The 20569-nt window shown below is 30.5% G+C and overlaps 1 protein-coding gene across 3 annotated transcripts; it reads left to right on the top strand.

The window, feature by feature from the left end:
• Positions 1-7663: 7663 nt before the first annotated feature.
• On the top strand, positions 7664-16552 carry LOC129320527 (pentatricopeptide repeat-containing protein At5g04780, mitochondrial-like). 3 transcript variants are annotated; one of them, XM_054966027.1, is made up of 4 exons: positions 7664-7858; positions 9249-9431; positions 9733-12571; positions 15624-16552. In XM_054966027.1, exons 2-3 carry the CDS (start codon positions 9364-9366, stop codon positions 12449-12451), a joined length of 2787 nt encoding a protein of 928 aa, XP_054822002.1. In that variant the 5' UTR covers positions 7664-7858; positions 9249-9363; the 3' UTR covers positions 12452-12571; positions 15624-16552. The 3 variants fall into 3 exon arrangements, with proteins under 3 accessions (XP_054822002.1, XP_054822001.1, XP_054822003.1); XM_054966026.1 differs by having other exon boundaries at positions 15613-16552; XM_054966028.1 differs by having other exon boundaries at positions 9675-12571; positions 15613-16552.
• Positions 16553-20569: the final 4017 nt, after the last annotated feature.

Genomic DNA, 20569 nt, shown 5'->3' with positions numbered 1-20569 from the left:
TATAAATGTAGATTTTTTTAAGATTATTCATATCTAATTTAACTAAAATCTACCTATATTTAAAAAAATTATAAAATTATAATTTATAATATTATTATTTTATATTATTTTATTAACAATTAAGCATACTATAAATCTGTTTCTAATATTTATTTTATATATATTTAATATTATTTTTATTTAATTATTATATTATCTGTTTTATTGTTAGTCTAATCAATTACATTATATAAATTAAAAGTCGCTAACTTTTTCAATTCAACCTCCATCCAATTGGGCTTTTAAATATTGATGAAAACGAAAGGAGTGTATATGTGTTATATGTGGATGTTATCACATCGGGTTGTGGTGCGTGAAGGAGGAAAATGACGAAGTGAGGGTATGGGAAGTGACAGAAACAGAAAGCGAGGAGGGCCTTGCTGCTTGTCTTCGTCTTCACAGAATTGTTCATCGCCCACGTCGCAGATGAGGATCGCTTCATCGATTTTGGAGGCTGACACGTCCGTACCTACATGTATATATGATGACAGCTGCCACTGCTGAGAGAAAGTCCATTGTATTTAGAAATCAGAGGATTATCATACGCAATATCTTTTAAAAATTTTATTTGATTTAAACAAATTTCCTCCTTTAACAAATATTAATTATTTTTAATTAAATCTTACTTTATTATTTATATTTAAATTAATATTATTTTTTTATATTTATTTTTACTTAATAAAATATTTCATCTTAAAAAATTGTAAAGTAATTTATTCATTGCGACACTTATAAAAAAAAATAATTATATATTAAAAATTTTAAAATATTTCATATTTTTAAATAGAGTAAGTATAGTATTAGAGAAATTTTTATATATAAAAATGTATATTTTTAATTATACTTTTATTTTATTATACTTAACTCAATTAATTAATAGTTTAGGGTGTTTTAAATAATTCAAATATTATATTTATGGGTACAGTTAAAAGGATACAAATTTTTAAAAAAAAATAAATATATTAATTATTAATTAATTTTTTAGAAATCTAAATTAGTTAACAAAATTTACACTATATTGGTTTAAAAAAAAAAAAGATTACATCACATTCTAGAAAGAGTTTGTTGTATATTAATTACAACTCGAGTGGCAGTGGCTATGGTTGAGAGGTGTCCAGTTCAGAAAGTAAACTTGTGTATGAGCATGTACCCCTTTAATTTTATTTGTAAAACAAAAAATAATAATTTTATTTATAAAACACTTGTTAATTCCCAACACTCCTCTTTATATTTTTGCCTTTATTAAATATTTTAAATAAAAATATCAATAAGAAGATTTAAAAATATTTATGAAAAATAAAGGTAAAAATTTGTTAAATTTTAAAGCAAAGTTAGTGAGGTATAAGATTTTTCTTAATTTCAATAAAATATATTAAAAGTGACTTATAAATAGTAAAATGGAGTAAGTTTGAAGGTAAGGGTTTTGCAAAAAAAATTAAGTCAGATAGTAATAAATTATATGCCTATTCTTTTCACCATAATATAAGTTAAATAGTTAATTAATTTACATTTCTTAAAAATATTGGTTAAAATCTTTTTTTTTTAAATTTTATATATTTTCAATTGTGTCCTGTAATAAATATAACATTTGATTTATTCAAAATATCATCATTAATTATTTAATAAAGTAAAGGTGTAATTGAGAAAATACATATATATATATATATATATATATATAACACTTATTTAATGTTTTATATTTTAAATCAAAGTAAAATTTTTAAAGAATGACTTATATTATGACATGCAGTGAGTAACTTATAAGGTGGGGGGGTCCAAATTCCACCCTCAATATAATGATATTGTCGGTAGGCAATTTACGAACACTTCTATGAGCGTTTTTAAATACGGAATAACGGAAACCTGTCTTTATTTTGGTGTCTCTATACTAAATTCATGTAATTTTTTAACATAAAAATGTGAAGGTTTTGTCTTGTCTATTAAGTCCATCATATGTGGAATAATAAGTGTTAAATAATTGATGTGTTAGTGAATGTATTTAGTTTAGTTATAAATAATAGATGTTTCTTGGATTGTGTAAATAATGCTCCCTTCATTCAAAAATATAAGATATTTTTTAAAAAATTGAATGTTAAAAAATGTAAAGTATTTTTACTCTTTCAAAGTGTAATCATTATTTTTTTAAAGTATTCCTATTGATAATAAATTTATATTTATTATAGGGTGTTTAATAAGAGTAAATATGAAAAGATAAGATTAGTTGGAAAGTAGGTAACTACTTTATTGAGGATGAGATTCAATTAAAAATATTTTATATTTTTAAATAAAAGGAGTAGATGTTTCTAATTGTAACACGGTTAATGAATTTTTTGGCCATGTTGAGTGTTAAATATGGGAAGTGTAAATTATAAATATGAGTAGTTTGGTACATAATAATAGTTATAAGGGTTAACATACAATGTTACTCTCAAAGTTAGAGCCGTCCATTTTGAGTTTGAAAAAATTTAAGGCTGGATTGTTAGTTTAAAGTATAAAATAATAAATCGAGTTAAAAGAGCCTTAAAATAAAAGGCCAGCCTTTTTAGAATTTTTTTAGAATTTTAATATTAAAAAAATTAAATACTACAATAATTTTAAAACCCTAACCTCATTTCATGAAGGTAAAGAAATAATATATAAAAAGCTTAATATATTTTTTATTGATGAGGTTCCACAAGGAGAATGATAAATTATATTGATGTTGAAGACAATAAAAATTATTGAAATTTAGCTAATGATACTAATAAAATCTGATTGTTATTGGTGTTGATTTTATAATGTTGTTATTTTTTATTACACTTAAATTTGTTGTTGTGTATATTGATTTAAATTTATTTTTCTAAACTTAATGTTATATGTAATAACTTCTTTTGAGATTTTAAATATGATTTTTTAAATTTTAAAATTAAAAATGAAAAAAAATAGAGCCAAAGCCTTAAGGGTTGGCCCTTTAGCCCTAAGAGCTAAAGTCTTGAGATATAATCAAGCTTAATAAAGTTAACTTGCGCAAGCTATATTTTTTTAAGAGCTTGCTTTAATTAACAGCTTTATTTAAAGTTTTAATATAAGTGCACATTTATCCTCAAGTTTTTTGGTGCAACACGTTCCAACATTTTTTAATTTGGTATAATGCAATCTTGTCGTTGGGATTTGACCACATTGATCATTATCTTATCATTATATGCTTGCTAGAGTGCCATATTGACGTCCACATTACCTTCTTCTCTTTGCTATATTAGATTTTTTTATTTATTTTGAATCTTGATCACATTCATATTGGATCCCTAGTCGCTTAAGAGTTACTTTTGCCTTTGAAAGTATTCACTTTAGAGCACCTCATGACTTAAATTCAATTTTGAGCCATTTTTTCCTTCAACATTAAAAAATCTAATCACACGTGTCCTATCATTAACACATTATAGACCGACATTAATTTAAGTTAGTGAGTCTCACGAGCATGTACATGTGGATGGCTAATAATGGGATGCATAGAGGTGAATCATTCTTTCTTTGCTCCTTATGCACAACCGTACAATTATTGGGAGGCTTCATAAATTGTCATAGATGCCACTTGTACAGTTTAAAACTCTTATGCTCTTATCATCTTAATTTGCTTTGAATCCTCCAGTGTTGATTATTCTGTCCTTTATTTTCAGCATGAAGAAGATTTAGCAGCTGTTTTGTATTGTAGTGTTTGGTTGCTTCAGGGCTTTGCTTTAATTGTGTATCCTTGGGAATCAAGTATGCCAGTTGCTAGAGTGATTCATATTCGACTTGGATTAATGTTTTCGGTATCCTTTTGGACTATTACACTGAAGCTACTACTAGGTTTCTTGAAAATCTTTTCGGAGTTTTCTAAAAATTTAGCACTAGTAATTCAAATTGGCAGGTCTTATTGGGGTGGGGGTTATTGAAATTGAGTTTAAATTACCCAAACATAAAAAAAAAAAAAAAAACCCACATAGTTGAGCTCAACTTTAACTTTTTTAAATTTCAAGTTTATTCGAGCCGATCTTGTATTGTCAAGTTTTTTTCATTTTTTAAAACAAATTTTAATTTTTACTATTAAATTAATTATTTTTATTATTAAAAAATATAAATTATACATTTACTTAAAAATGTAGAATCTTCAATTTTTAATGAGAAAATTTTGTCTAAATTTTAAAATTCAATCTTAAATATTATTTTAAGATATTTTATATATTAAAAATAAAAAATATAACAATATTAATATTTTTAATTTTTTAGAAAGTATCTATAATAATGTACTCAAATATATAGTTTGTTAGTATAAAACAAGCTATAAATTAAAGGATTAATTAATATTTAATTTATTTTATATATTTTTAAAAATTGTAAAATCCTATTTAGGTATTCAAGTCAAACCCTAACTTGGTTAGACTTAGTTTGAATTTTTCAAAACAGTAAAATCTAAAATTTTATTAAGTCTGACCCCAATTTTTTTTAAATTTATTTATATTGACATGCCACCTTTAGCCTAAATTATCAGTTTTACTTGAAAAGTTTGATTGTTTTTGTGTCCTTGAGCAATTCCACTATCGGAGTCACACGTTCGTTTTCTTATTTAAATGATTTAAGGTTGTTGAACAGTACTTTTATTTGTAGCTTCTATTTGTAGCTTCTTTTATGTTAGAGCATGTTGGTCGCTTCACGATGTTTTAGAGCGGGTCATTTTACTTGACATTGCTTCAAGATTGCTGCTCACTTGGGTTCCATGTTCTGTCATGTCTACGGATCTATGCTGGTGAATCTCATGTTTGATGGGTCCTATAGTTTTTTAGAGTCCAGAATTTATAGGCCCAAATCAAGTTCATTTGTTGATACTAATGTTGAGATATAAAACACTAATACTTCAAATTATCTTATATATTTATATCGGTATCATATTTAATATCAATACTCTTTGATATTTTAATACATATTCATAAAATATTAAAATATTATTTTTTTTAATTTAAAAAATTAATTTTTCAATGCTTCTAAATTGCAAGTTAATACTTTAAAATCAATACTTCAAGATTATTTTTAAGAAATTAAATTTTATTAAATACTGTGAATTGTGATATTAATTTTTTTAATATATTTCGGTGATTTACTTTAAATTCAAAAATTAGATTTTCCTTTAAAAAATAAGTTTTAGATATAAAAAAAAGACAAAACTTATATTTTTTTAATTTTAAAGATGTAAGAATATAATCTTTTGATAAATAAACCCTAGGTAGAGAACTATTAAAAGAGATTAGGGGGTAGGTAATTAGGTAGAGATGTAATATAAGTATAATTAATGATTATATTTTGCTTAATATTATATAGAGAATTATATATGTATGCTAGGTTGGATATTTTCTAAAATGCAATTATATTTATAATATTTTTATGATTTTTATAAATATATTTGTATGTATTGGAAATATATCATGTCCTATATTTTTAAAAATAAAAGTATCAATATATTGTATTCGATACATGTATTAATATTTGGGCAACATAGGTTCAGACTTCCATTCATAGGTGTTTTGAGGTTTGATGCACCTAAAATCAAAAAGGCAAGGCAAATGTGCATAACAAATGGAGGTGGTAATTTGAGTGAAATTCAATGAAGAAAATTTTAGGACTAGGCTTAAAAATTTAGAAATTTTTTTTTATTACAAGCTTATTCAAGTTAAGTAATCTGAATAAATTCAAAGAAATATGGGCTAAACTTGAACACTTAACCTTACTTCTAAATTCCTTTTTTTTTATTTATAAAATAAGATAAAAATTAAAAATATTAATTTTTTTAAATAAAAATTGATATTACATAAAAAAATAATATAACATAATATTTAACAATTGAACATTCAAGCTAGCCGAATAAACTTGAAATTTTGAGGGGATAAAGTCAGGTTTGGCTATATAGTATTTTTTGTATATTAAGGTATTTTAAGTTTGATCTTGATAAACCCCATGGCACTAATGATATGGTAAGCAAGCGTGGAGAGCTTGAGGATAGCAAGCATAGACATAGTGGCATGAAAAGATCCCAACACAAAGAGCCCGACACTTCTAATCTAACATTCTTAAGGATCCTTTACAACATATTGGGGACCTAATGATAAGAGCCTGAACTAAAATCACAAAGCAAGCTTGGTTTAGTCATGTACAAGAAATTCAAGAGCTTAGAAAGGATTAAGGCATGCCTCTTAGGCTCAAAGGAGAGTATCTAAACTTATATAACGTGCTGAAGATCTAAATCTCTAAGGAGTGAAGCCTAAAAGGTGCAAATCTTAACTTAATGCAAGGAAGACTATAAGTGGAGTTTCTTGCAAGCAAGTGAGCATAAAATCCTAGTGATGAGGTCAAGGGTGATGTGATTTTGAGTTTCTTATGATCCCTTGATTGTCTCCTCAATTGCTTTCTAATTTGGTAGTCCTTTGACTTGATTTTCTTTTTTAAAAAGCAAAGCTAGTCATAATTTTTTTATTTTGAATTTAGTCAAATATTAGGATTAATTATATTATTTTTTAAGTTTTGTAATTCGATAATTTTAGGATCACATCTCCTAAATTATGTGGTAAATATTTTCTACTTTATTTTATATTATTTTTGTCCTTCTTTTAGTATTAAGAAATTAAGGTTTTAATTTTAAGAAATTTTTTTATGAGCCTATATATAATAGGCATGCTCCCACTTGTTTGAAAGAAGAGAAGTTTTATAAAATTATTAATTTTAGATTTTATAACTCTTGTGAATTTTAGTGTTTTGTGATGGCATTTCGTGTGAGAAATGAACATGATTCAAAATTTGATCAACTCTTATAGTGCCTTTAAAGGTTAAATTTTCTAGAGACAAGTGTTTTAAAAGACATTCTTCTCAATCATTATTCTTTTTTTTATTTTTTTCTTTATCTTTTTCATCATTTTGTCCCCTCTCTTTTTTTTTTGTTTTTGTTTTTTGTTGTGTTTTAAAGTTTTATCCTTAAACTAGCACGATTTTGCTTCTACATCCCTTATCAATTTTAATAAGCTTAGTTTGAATTAAGCTTGCCTAAATGAATCTGACCTATCTAAATTATCAGTTTTAATATCAAACGTAGTATTATACGTGGTTTTCCCAATTTTCTTTTGCCTTCAAAAGAGCCTAAAAAGGACTTGCCTGGGAATTTACTTTTGACTAACATATGCGAAGTTTTTCTAAATTTTGAGATTGTTATATAAAATTTTTTATTTTAAAAAATTTAAAATTAACTTTTTTATTTTTTATTTTTTAATAGAAGTCTTGCCTATCATTATTTAATAGTTATTTTATTAATAAAAATTATCATATTATATTAAAAAAAGACACAAAACAACTTACATGACATCTATATCAAACTAATAATAATTTATTTATATTTTTTATTATTATTAGTTTACATTAAGTATCACGTAGATTGCTACGTGTTTTATTTAATATGATACTATAATTTCTATTAATAAAATTATGAAAAAATATAATAGTACAAAATCAACGGTAAAAAGATATTATTATTATTAATATTAATATTATTAATATTATTATTATTATTATTTTAAAATATGCTCCCCCACCCAACCCCTGGCTGTTATTCCCTCCCCAACCTCGCTGCAATGCCCCCTCCCCCGTTTTGACCCCGTCTTCGCTGCTGCTCGTGTGGTGACTCGTAACCTCGTCTCGTGTCCGTCGCCGTCGTGGGTGTGGCTTTGAGCTTCGACTTCCTCAAGAAGAAGACGAGGTCAGCAGCTAGCTCACCGTTTGAACTTCTCTTCCGGTTCCGCCGTCTAAGCCGTCACCTAGCAAGGTCCGTTCATCTATCATCTCTTCCATTCATTTTTCTTGCTGATTATGATTTTTCAATTTGCTGCTCTGTTTTTCTTTTCCTTTTTCTTTTCCCCCCCTCTTTTGAGTAGTAATCAGCAACTGTCATTCAAAAGAATGGCTGCACATTTTCGAATGTGCTGCTCTTTTAAATACCCCATTTTTCATTTCTTGGTGCGAAGCCCATTTCTTGCTGCTTTACTGTCTCCTCCATGCTGTCCATTTTTGGAACTTGGAAGCAGGCACTTTGTTGGTACCATAAATGTGTTGTAAAACTGCATTTTTTTTTAATTTTAATGTATTTTCATACCTCTTGTCCCTGGAAGTGGATTCTTCAATTGTTTCTGCTAAACTAAGTGAAATTTGGAGCTAGCTTAGTTTCTGCAGCTCATCCTGTTCCTATTTTCCCCCCCCTATTAAGAAGTATAGATGATAGATCATTTTCTCATTCTTCGAGCGGAGTGGGTATGGGCAGAGCAAACTCTGCTGGGTTGGACGGAGGCAAGATGAGAAAAACATGTAGGAATGGGGCAAGCTATAGGCAAATTTGAATATTTATAATATTTTAATTAAATTATATTATTTTAATCATTGGCTTGACCTGGTTGGCCTGATTGAATCACTAACCTTAAACATTGTCTCAATTGGTTCAATAACCAGTCCGGTTTTTTAATACCTTCTAATTTAGCCTAAAAAATTAGGGAATGCTTGAAAGGAATTTTTGGATGTGCCATAAAACTGAAAAAGAATTATTAGACCAATAAAGGTTGGGTCTAGCAAAACAACGTGGCTAACTAATGTTTAAATCCTAGTTTAAAAAAGGTGTCAACATTCAGTGCCCAATCATGCTTCAAACAGGATTGCAGTTGATAGAAGGACACTTGTGTGCAACTAAAGCAAAAAAGAGAAAAGAGAACAGAAGGATGAGGAAATGAGGGGGAAAAAACGCACTTGACAATATATATTAACCATGAATATGATCAATCCATAAATTTTGGTTTGAATCAATCCTTTCATATAATTCTAAATTTTTAAAAATTGTCACTCATTTTTTTTTAAAGGATGACATATAAAAAATATTTTTTAATCATAAATTATAAATTTAAGTATATAACTAATTTAACTAAATTAAAAAAAATCCATAGTAAGAAATGGGACCTAATCCCCGACGTGGTGAGTATTTACTTTTTCCCTTTGTCCGCTGTTGTTTTAGATGTTATTTCACTTATTTGAATGTTCACTGACATTCAGAAGTTCTTGGAGTCATTTTCTAATATTATGTTCATTTCTATCGTTGTTTCCTTCCTGGATTCTTAGCTGTCAAGTTTGAACTCTAACCCTATCCTTTGCTTCCAATTATTGTTGGCCCCCAGCTACTTGGTATGCAGAAATTGCATCTGATTGAATGCATGAAGATATGCAGTTATGTTACGAGAAAATTAGTTCCTTCTTTATGTATTGGGTACTTGGAGAAGTTGGAGACATCTTATGTTTTGCCGCTTAAATGGGCCACTCTATTGTAGGACGCTTTGTGTAACAAATCCAATGGGCCTGAGGTAATTCAATTTTGTTCCTATTCAATTATCAAATGTCCTATGAAGTTCTGGCTTTGTAACTTCCCCTCCTTTCAAAACCCTATTCATCAACAACTGCTTAAGCCACTATCTAAGTTTATTTACTCCCCAAATTTATACAAACTTATGCTGCTGTTTTTAACCTTTCTCTGCTTTTATACAAGAATCTTTACTTCCTACTCAAAGCTCCTATCGCATGTGTTACTTCTGAGTTTGTAACCTTAGGTATGTAAGTTCATGCCCACATGACTAAGTTTGGATCACCTCACGTTCCAAATCTTAGAAATCATTGGACAACATTGTACTCCCAGTGGCGACAATTTGGTTATGCCCAGAAATTGTTTGAAGAAGGTTCTACTCAAAGTTCCATATCTCACTCAAAGCTTTTGTCACAATGTATTGCTTCCAAGTCCGTAGCCTCAGGCATGGTAGTTCATGCCCACATGATTAAGTTCGGATCATCTGACAATCCAAGTCTGAAAAATTACTTGATAACCTTGTACTCCAAGTCTCGGCAATTTGGGCATGCCCGGAAGTTGGTTGAAGATGGTTCAGAACCAAATTTGGTTTCTTGGTCTGCTTTGATATCTGGATATGCACAACATGGGCTTGGGGAGGAAGCGCTGTTAGCATTTTTTGAGATGCGCATGTTGGGTATTAAATGCAATGAGTTTACCTTTTCAAGTGTTCTTAAGGCGTGCTCAATCAAGAAAGACTTGAAGTTAGGGAAGCTGGTTCATGCAATGACAATAATCACAGGGTTTGAGTCTGATGTGTTTGTTACGAATACTTTGGTTGTTATGTATGCAAGATGTGGGCAGCTTGGTGATTCTAGGAGACTATTTGGCTCAATTATAGAATTAAATGTTGTTTCATGGAATGCATTGCTCTCTTGCTATGTGCAAAGTGATTTGGATATAGAAGCCATAGATTTGTTTAGAGAAATGGTTCAGAGTGGAATAAGGCCTAATGAGTTTAGCCTTTCAATCATAATAAATGCATGTGCTGGATTGCAAGATGGCGATCATGGGAGGACTGTTCATGGGCATTTGCTGAAGTTGGGATACAATCTAGATCTATTTTCTGCAAATGCTCTAGTTGACATGTATTCAAAAGCAGGGGACATTGAAGATGCAATGGCAGTTTTCAGAGAAATTACACATCCTGATATTATTTCTTGGAATGCAATTATTGCTGGTTGTGTTCTTCATGAGTGTCATGATTGGGCTTTAACATTGTTTGGTGAGATGAAAAGTTCAGGAACTTGTCCCAACATGTTTACCATATCAAGTGCTCTAAAGGCCTGTGCTGCAATAGGGTTCAAGGACTTGGGTAGACAGTTGCACTCTAGTTTGATAAAGACAGATATTGATTCAGATTCGTTTGTGGGAGCCGGACTAGTAGACATGTACTCCAAATGTGAAATGATGGATGATGCAGCGAGAGCTTATGACTTAATGGTAAAAAAGGAGTTGGTTGCAGGGAATGCTTTGATCTCTGGTTACTCACAGTGTGGAGAAGACTTAAAAGCAGTGTCCATTTTTGCTGAACTGTGCAAGGAGGATGTAGTTTATAACCAAACTACTTTGTCAACAGTTCTCAAATCTGTGGCTAGCATACAGGCACTTGATGCATGCAGGCAAATTCATACTCTTTCCATCAAATCTGGACTTTATTCAGATTTCTATGTGATAAATAGTCTTCTTGATGCATACGGAAAATGTAATCATATTGATGAAGCTTCAAAAATTTTTGAAGAACGCACATGTGAAGATTTGGTGGCTTATACATCCATGATAACAGCATATTCTCAAGATGGGGATGGAGAAGAGGCTTTAAAACTCTATTTGCGAATGCAAAATGCAGATATCAAGCCAGATTCATTTGTCTGTAGTTCTCTTTTGAATGCCTGTGCAAATTTGTCGGCATATGAGCAAGGGAAACAATTACATGTTCATGCCCTCAAGTTTGGATTTCTATCTGATATTTTTGCAAGCAATTCCCTTGTTAATATGTATGCAAAATGTGGAAGCATAGAAGATGCTAGTCGTGTTTTTTCTGAGATACCTCAAAGAGGAATAGTCTCATGGTCTGCAATGATTGGAGGGTTGGCACAACATGGCCATGGGAAAGAGGCTCTTCAATTATTCGGTCAAATGCTTGAAGAAGGTGTGAGTCCCAATCAAATAACATTAGTTAGTGTTCTTTGTGCATGTAATCATGCTGGTCTGGTAAATGAGGGGAAACAATACTTTGAAAAAATGGAGGATATGTTTGGGGTTAAACCAATGCAAGAGCATTATGCTTGCATGATTGATCTTCTTGGCCGAGCAGGAAAATTAACTGAAGCAATTGCGCTTGTAAGTTCCATGCCATTTGAAGCTGATGGATCAGTTTGGGGGGCACTTCTTGGAGCTGCAAGAATTCATAAGAATGTAGAACTTGGTCAACAAGCTGCTGAGATGCTTTTGGCTATTGAACCTGAGAAATCTGGTACCCATGTTCTTCTTGCAAACATCTATGCATCCACAGGGATGTGGGAAAATGTTGCAAAGGTTAGAAAGCTTATGAAGGAAAGCAAGGTGAAGAAGGAGCCTGGAATGAGTTGGATCGAGGTCAAGGACAAAGTGTACACCTTCATTGTTGGAGATAGAAGCCATTATATGAGTGCTGAAATATATGCTAAACTGGATGAGCTATGTGGCCTTCTAAGTAAAGCTGGTTATATTCCCATCATAGATATTGATCTACATAATGTCAACCAAAGTGAAAAGGAGCAACTCTTATTTCACCATAGTGAGAAACTTGCTGTAGTCTTTGGGTTAATTGCTACACCTCCTGGCTCCCCAATAAGGGTTAAGAAGAATCTACGAGTCTGTGTGGACTGCCACACCTTTTTCAAGTTTTTATGTAAACTTGTTTCAAGGGAAATTATTATCAGAGATGTTAATAGATTCCATCATTTTAAAAACGGTTCATGTTCATGTGGTGATTACTGGTAATAACATCAAGATGGTTCATTCTTTCATTCTCATAAAGCACGCTGATACCTTATGTGCTACTACCATCCTCTTAATCAAATTTGATGCATCAAAGACAACACTGCCGTGCACAGCTACAAGGTAAACATGCTTCATACTCGCATCTTTAATTTGATTTTGAGCGGATCATTTTTCCCTTTTATTCTTCATCATTTTGGCTATCGGAGAATCTAAAGGAAAAGGAAATATTTGAAAAATGTTTTGCTGAGATATGGATATTTAGATGTCCTCAGATTTTGTTAGTATGATAATACCTTATATCAGGCTATAAAAGTGTTGATAAGCAAAGTTGCATGCATGTAATATGACATCAGGTCTTTTTTTCTCAATGATTTTTGATGAGCTGAGATGACGATGTTTTGCTTTTGCTCTAAATAATACTCCCTTCATCCCAAATTATAGGGCGTTTTTGAAAAAATTTCTCTATCTTAAAATATAAGACACTTTGGGTAGATTAAGGTTTCATTAAATGCACCAATTTCAATATCACCTTTTCTCTCTTTATGATTAATTTCCATCACTTTTCTTTTTAGTAAATTAAATTATGGGTATTTTTGAAAGTTTATATTTTTGTTTTGGAAAGATGAGGTTGTTAAGTGTATTTAATGAGATTATTGGTATGTGAAATTTTGTCTAAAGGTGTCTTATAATTTGGGATAGAGGGAGTACTTTATATTAGCCTGTTTCAGCTAAGTTGCATTCTTATTCCTAAATCAGGTCTTTCTCTCCCAGGGTTTTAATATGCCATAAATTTCAAGAACTAAGGATTTTAGTTCTATTTTTATTATTATGCTATGTTTCTTGACAAACTAGATATATTCTTCATATATTATACAAAGTTTGAAGAAAGTCATACCATTTATGGTTTATAAATAGTACGGCTTGCTATAGATTTTATATTTTATATTGATGATATTGATGAGACAGTGAGTTCTACTGGTGTTGCTGTTTTGAAAGTTAAGTCCTATGCAGGCATGTTCGATACACTTAATAAAATGGGGAAAAAATGAAATGAAAAATATGATTTTAGTGATGGGAAAATGAGTATCATGTCCTTGACAAATGTCAGGAAAAATGTTGGTCTTTCAGTCCCATGGCACTTCGTGATTTTAAGTTTTGAAGTGAGGCAAGCTTTCAGAACCAACTTCTTTCAGGGTTTGGAAATTCTGCTTCTCTTTTTACTAATGCCTTCTTACTAATTTCAGTGTTGGAACTTGAAACAGGAGATGTTTCCTCTTTGATTTTTATTTTTTTTAAACTATTTTTAAGATTTTTTGTTAGTATGTCAGAGGAGAAATGAAGTAACGAAAAGCAAACTATATGATCACAACTTTCAATGAACAACTCATGCATCTTAAATATGTTTGATTACTCGATTTTTAAAGACTCAAAATAAAGAAAAGAACATTAAACAAGACAAAAACTACTACTAAAAGTCTACATTATACCTAAAGCTTAAAAAAATTATTTTAGATCATTTGGCTCGACTGAAAAATTCGTGAATAATTCAGTCCAATTAAAACCTTGAATCGATGAAAAAAATATTCAAAAATTGATAAATCAATAAATTTGATTTGATAATAAGACCGTATGCCTTAATCATCCTTTGGCCGAGACCAAGGAAATGAAGAGTATCTCTCATTACATACATATGTATACAACTTCCTCTTTTGTTTATCATTTGATGTGAAATTTAGAAATAGTTTGATATGTAGAATAAAATAAAAAGAAAAAGAATAAATTTTTAATTTCAAAAGGTTTCTTCATTGGAGAGGTGGTTTATGATGATAGGTAGAGGGATGACAGATGATTTGTTGTTTTTCTTTTTCCTTGTTTTTAGGTTGGTTATGAGTTGCCGTCTATATGTGCTCCTGCAACCTCTCTTTTTTGTGATTAATGAAATCACACTTTACTTAATAAAAAATAGTTTCATCTGTCCTTTTATAAAAAAAAATAGGAAAAGATAATTATTGTTGAATAATGTTAATGAATGTAATAAATATTATATTTCTCAACTTTAATGTGGAGAATAAAAAATTATATTTTCTTATGGTAATCATTAATGCTCTGTTTGGTTGGGAAGAAAATATGGGAGGAGAGAAAATATAGAGAGAAAACAAGAGAGAAAACAGATTTTTGCTGTTTGGATAGAGAAGAAAAAAAGGAGAGAAAAGAAAAAGTGGGAGAAAAATGGGGTGTGGGACTCATAGTTTTTTCCTTCCAATTTTTAAATCTAAAAGTAGAGAAATTTTGGGAGTAAAACTTTTTTCCACCATCTACGTTCTCTCTCTCTCTTATTTATTTCACGCTCTAACTCTCAGGAGACTATTTAATTACATTAATTTAATTTTAATTAAACAGTTTGGTTTATAATTTTTAACTTTTATAGTTATGAATTTCATTAATTTAACTATTTAATTAAATAATTTAACCATTGGCTAGATCAAGTGTCTAGAATTACATTAATTTAATTTTAATTATTTAATTTTAAAATATAATATAAAAATACATTTTCAACAAATAATTTGATTTTAAATTAATTTAATTATGTTAATTTTAATATAATTTCTGCTTTCAATTTATTTTCACAAATATAATTACATAAACCATGATATATTTCGATATAATGGCATTATAATCATTATGATATGTTCATTTTTTCTCTCCCTATTTTCTCTTATCCATCCAAACAGGAGAAGTGATAATATTTTCTTTTTAGTTTTTTTTTCTCTTCATTTTCTTTCCTCTTAAATTTTTTTCCCATCTAAAGGGAGGGTAAGAGTCTAATTTTCACTTTGAATTATTTTTTAAATAAATTATCTAATATTTGATGCTACCAACTACTTCAACTTAAATATGCATTATCTTTCTGCTCATAAATTCTTAAATATCATATCCTTTTTGAAAATTTTTTACCTCCAACCTAGCCCTTCCTATAGAAAAGAGAGATGTACATACCCACACGCGCACACAACACATGTCAATATTAGATTTAAACCTAGAACCTCTTTCAAGAGAAGAAGGTAGTGTTACCATTAGGACAACTAGCCATTGACTAAATATCATATCCTTAATTTTCACTTTCAAGTGCATAATAATTCTTCTTATTTTCTTCAATTAAGGTGTGATGCAGAGTTTTGATGGTACTTGAGAAGCAGTGTCTGTCACTTTGGCCTTTGTTTGGTTCATGGAAAAATCGGCCAAATGAAAGGGTAGATTGGTTCCTTTCCATCACATGGCGTGTTTGGCGGCATTAAAAAAAGCTGCATTTTCCTTTGGTAGCCAACATTGCTTTGCACATAGGAAGCCAAAAACCTTCACATATTGGTAGGAATATACTCTTCTGGATGAAAACGGAATGCACAGAAAGAACAAAATTCATTCATCTCTCCCATCTCTGCCAACAAAACTGAAACTGAAGGCCACCTATCCTGGAACCAAAGGGCCATAACCGTTGATCAGTGATGAGCAACAAGTGACTGTTGAAAATGAAGATCCAAATGCCTTATTCCTCTCATCCATTATGCTTTTTGGCATCGCTCTCAAAATAGGAAATGATGACAGGGTGGCAGAGTTGCAGATTTGCAGAAGAGACAAGAAAGAATGGAGTGAGAGAGATGGAGATTGAGGAAAGTGAACAAAAGAGATGAACGGGAGAAAATGAAATCAAGAGAGAGGAACCAAGGAAAATGAGAAGAAGAAAAGTAGAGGAAGAATAGGCAGGAGCCATTGGGGATGTGAGATTTTAGTAAGGTATGCTCACTTCATCAATTTAATCCGTTCGAAGATTGTTGGGATCATGACTGATTTATTTTTATTCCCAAATTTTGTCACTGAAATCCTTCATTCCAAACAAAGCCCTTAAAAATTAAACTTTGTTAACTCCAGGGTCAGCTATTTCTTATCATTTCATTTATCATAGAACAGATTTTCAGGTTGTTATTTGGAGGTGTAGAATCATGACAATGATATGTTTTCCATTTGTGGCCTGTGCTGTGATATGCTATCAAAGTTACATTGTATCTTTAACTTGTTAAATTGTTTCAAGAGCTTGATTATTTAGTTGGACATTTGTATGTAGAAATTACTTTGTTATGCATTATATTCATTAGCATATGCATTCAATGTTCGTTACAAACTAAAATAAATAAATAAAAGGACTGTACAATTGAGAGCTAGTCCCCTCGATACTCGGTTGCACCTTCCTTTCTCTTGCTTCTATCGGAGTCTTCACTTGTAAAATGTAGCCACGAGGTGAGTCCAGGACTTAATAACCAAATAGTCTAATCAACTACTCGTGTGTGAAAACAGTTTGTGTGTATGTGAAGTGGCATAGTAAAACATATAATATGTCTCATAAATTCACACATATGGTTACAGCATGATATGCATAATCATCACATTACCTTATAACTTCCTTATGTCTTTCGACTAAATCTGTGAGCTGACAATTCTATAGGACCAAATCTATATAACTGGACTGGTCTAGGCTCACCACTAGTAGGAGACAGCTTTAGCCAAGAGCGCATTCGCCCACTATGGACCACAATTCTCCCTATCTCCAAATACTAGGGGTGTTGATATTCAATCTATCTCACGTAATATTGAAACTTTCAAACAATATAATATTGAACACTATATGGATTTCCAAATAATGTCCCGACAACAAATTAGGGTAAACTCCCATCCTCATAACGATCATGCCAACATGCTTAATGCATTCAATACATACTCATAATATATCAATGATCATAATTGCTCATTCCACATAAACCATAGAATTTCGTAAGTAGTTATATATACAAATATTATTTATTTTTCAAACATTAAAACATTAAAGCAACTTTTCATTCCACTTCACATAATTTCAAAATCATAATTTCATATTGTTACTATGTTAATACCAAACCAAAACATTAACTTTGAAATCTACACACTATCATCCAAACATATAAAGAGAGATTAGATAATTCGATTACCTTAACCTTTTTGTCACTAAAAGGGTTATTGTGGTTAACCAATGGCTCCACACATATCTACTAGCACCAAAATGCTCGATCAAAGACTAATCTACAAGATTAAATCTTTAATTGTCAATTCGCATATTAATTACCCTTGTTATAACACAACTAGGTTACCCATTTTACCTAAAACCTCAATTTAGCTCCAACACATTTCATTAATCCTATTTAACATCTTAATACATAAATAACACTATCACATTACCCACATTGTCCTTTATCTTCAAATTTCTACCTAGAGGTCGTCCAAATCCTAACCTACAACTACAAATCATTATATAATCCATAAAAATAGGTTTACAAGCTTGCTTTAACTCCTCAAGACCTTAACTAAGGCAATGGGTTCAATCATAATCCAAGGAAACACGAAATCAAAACCTCAAAATACCTTAATCATAAAAAAAGTTTGAATATAGAGAGAAGAAGTGGAGGAAGTTTACTTAAGGCTAAATCTTGCTCCAAATACTTCTAAAGTGAGCCCAAGGTTGAGCCCTAGTAGTCCCAAGAGTCTCCTTTGATGCTCTCGATATCTTTCTTTCTTTCTTTAGTTTCCCATTTGATCGCGTATTTGATATACTCAAATCTATGTACATGCGTCATAGCGCTTGGCACAGAGAGTTTTCTTCACAATTTAAATCTCTCTCAATGCTATGGCCCATTTGAACTTCAACTTGGCCCTCTTCTACGGCTGTCTAATGATTCATAAGTTCTATTAGTCTCCTAAAAAATTATTAATTAAAAATTCACTTAATTTAACTAAAATATCCTTATAAACATTGAAAATTCTCAAAGTTGAAATTCAGGATGTTACATAACTAGTCAAACCATCGACCGGCTATGGCAACAACATGATTCTCTTTAAAAAAAAACAATTCCTATGATCAAATTGAATTGGACCATATTGAATCAAGAATGGGCCGAAAACTACTATTGGACCAGAACTCAGACCAAACGGTTTTTGGAATTTTTTAAGATTTTTTTCTCGATAAAGAGAAGAGAAGAAGGAGCTTCAATGAAAAGGTGAAGGCATAGATAAGAAGGGAGAGGGGGAAGATTTTTTATGTTTTAAAGGAGAAATAACTTATTGATAAATATTGAAAAAATGATGGGAGCTTGTCATTGAAAAGGAAATCGAGAGTTAGACATCACAGGAGTGGAAGAAACATCCTTCACTGAACGATGAGAAGCTGCATAGAAGGATTGAGTCAAAACCTAAAACAAGGACTCTTTCTATAGGAATCAAGGGAAGTTAAAAATATATTATAATAATTTTGAAAATCATGACCTTCTCACCTTTTTTATTCTCACATGTCTCCTCTTAACATTCATAAAAAATGATGAAAGTTAAAGACCTCCAATCTATTCCCCAACGACCAAATTTTCTATTATTAATTAAATAATTAAATATATATGCATGTATCTATTAAATATATACACATATATTATAATATAATATTTTTTATTTAATTATTGTGTTATCGATTCAACCATTCAATTTAATCAGTTAGACCATGTAAACTGTAAACCATTAACTTTTTTAGTTTAATGACCTATCTGATTCTTAAAACATTGCTAAAATCTATATAAAAATGGGATCCCAAAATTAAATAAAATCAAAATTACATAAAAGATAGTTTAAATACTTTGAAATAAGTGCAAAAGACGTTTTGCAAACATAAGAATCAAATAAGACTGAACAAAAATCAAAATGAAAACCAAAAGGGCAAAAATGCCCATCAAGCATGTCTATCATGGAAGAGTGCACATCTATCTTAACATATGACATAAAGATTATCCATTGTGAACTGCGCATACTATGCCATAATGGATTACATAGAGGGCACTTTCTCACCTTGTTATATGGAGATTTTGGACACTAGGGGTGATTTCACCAAATTTCCTACTTCTAATAATCAACTAAGTGTCCAAAATCCCAATCACAAGCCATTAGCTCCAACTGTGCCTTGAACCATACTCAATGGATGTAAAAGTATCATGCAAAACATTCATACTTGGTTAAATCATCTTAATTCCACAAATAACCACCTAACAACCAAAATCATCAAAAGGGTGGAAATACAGTTCTTAGCTATCAAAGTCATAAATCATTCAAACAGTCCAAAAAGTTTTAAACATAAGATTACATTTGCATATGCATTTGGCTCAATCAAAATTCGAACTTGGACAAACTCTCTTAATGGCCAAAATGCAACAAAAAATACCAATCTAATATCTATGGCTACATGCAAGTGCCTCATGAATAAATTCTAGTTGGCAATATCATTCTATTACACAAAGTAAATTAGAGACATTACAAATAAAATAATGGTCTCTAGCATCGAAGGCCTCCCTTTTGCTCCTACTTGGATCATCTCTTATAAAATGTTAATCCACGATGTTGAAATTGAAATCTTAATAACCAGAAAACAAATTCATTCACATGTGAGAGAAAACATTTATGAGCATGCAAAGTGGGCATCTTCACAAACAAAACTTCAAATCACTCAAGCATGTCATAAAAACAATTTCACAATGCATGATTATTGCACTACCTTATAACTTCTTGTTACCTTTGATTGATTCCATTGGCTAGTAATACAAATAGGACTATCCCATGTGACAATACTAGTCTAAACTCTCTAATTGTAAAGTGTAACCTAGCAAAAGGCTCTCACACTCATTATCAAACCATGGATTCCCCTTTTACCAAATCTAAAGGGTATTATATGCCCAACCCACTCTGATTCCCTATAGGAAGTTGATGGTACAGGACAATGCCCAACTTATGCCATTTCCTAAATGATAATGACAATACAAGGCAATAGACCAATCACCAAGGCTATTTACGGTTTTGGTGTTACCTTGGGGATTTCATTAACTTTCATGGGGTGAACTCCTATCTATACATATATGATCATGCTAAATAATATTTTTTATGCTCAAATTTACAACAATTCAATGTTCATCACACATGCTTGAGATTCAAGATTAACATTAAATAAACAACTTAATATCATCATACAACATTTTCATACCTACTTTACTTTATTTTATAAAT

Source organism: Prosopis cineraria, unplaced genomic scaffold, assembly GCF_029017545.1.
Source record: "Prosopis cineraria cultivar Desert tree isolate PC_DT_omini unplaced genomic scaffold, ASM2901754v1 PC9, whole genome shotgun sequence".
Taxonomy (NCBI): Eukaryota; Viridiplantae; Streptophyta; class Magnoliopsida; order Fabales; family Fabaceae; genus Prosopis; species Prosopis cineraria.
This window is presented reverse-complemented; position numbering and strand designations above follow the sequence as displayed.

Excerpts from the sequence above, each read along its gene's own strand:
- LOC129320527 (XM_054966027.1), top strand. The coding sequence starts at position 9,364 with ATGTTTTGCCGCTTAAATGGGCCACTCTATTGTAGGACGCTTTGTGTA. Across the intron at positions 9,432-9,732 it reads ACAAATCCAATGGGCCTGAG|AAATCATTGGACAACATTGT; the intron begins GTAATTCAATTT and ends TCCAAATCTTAG.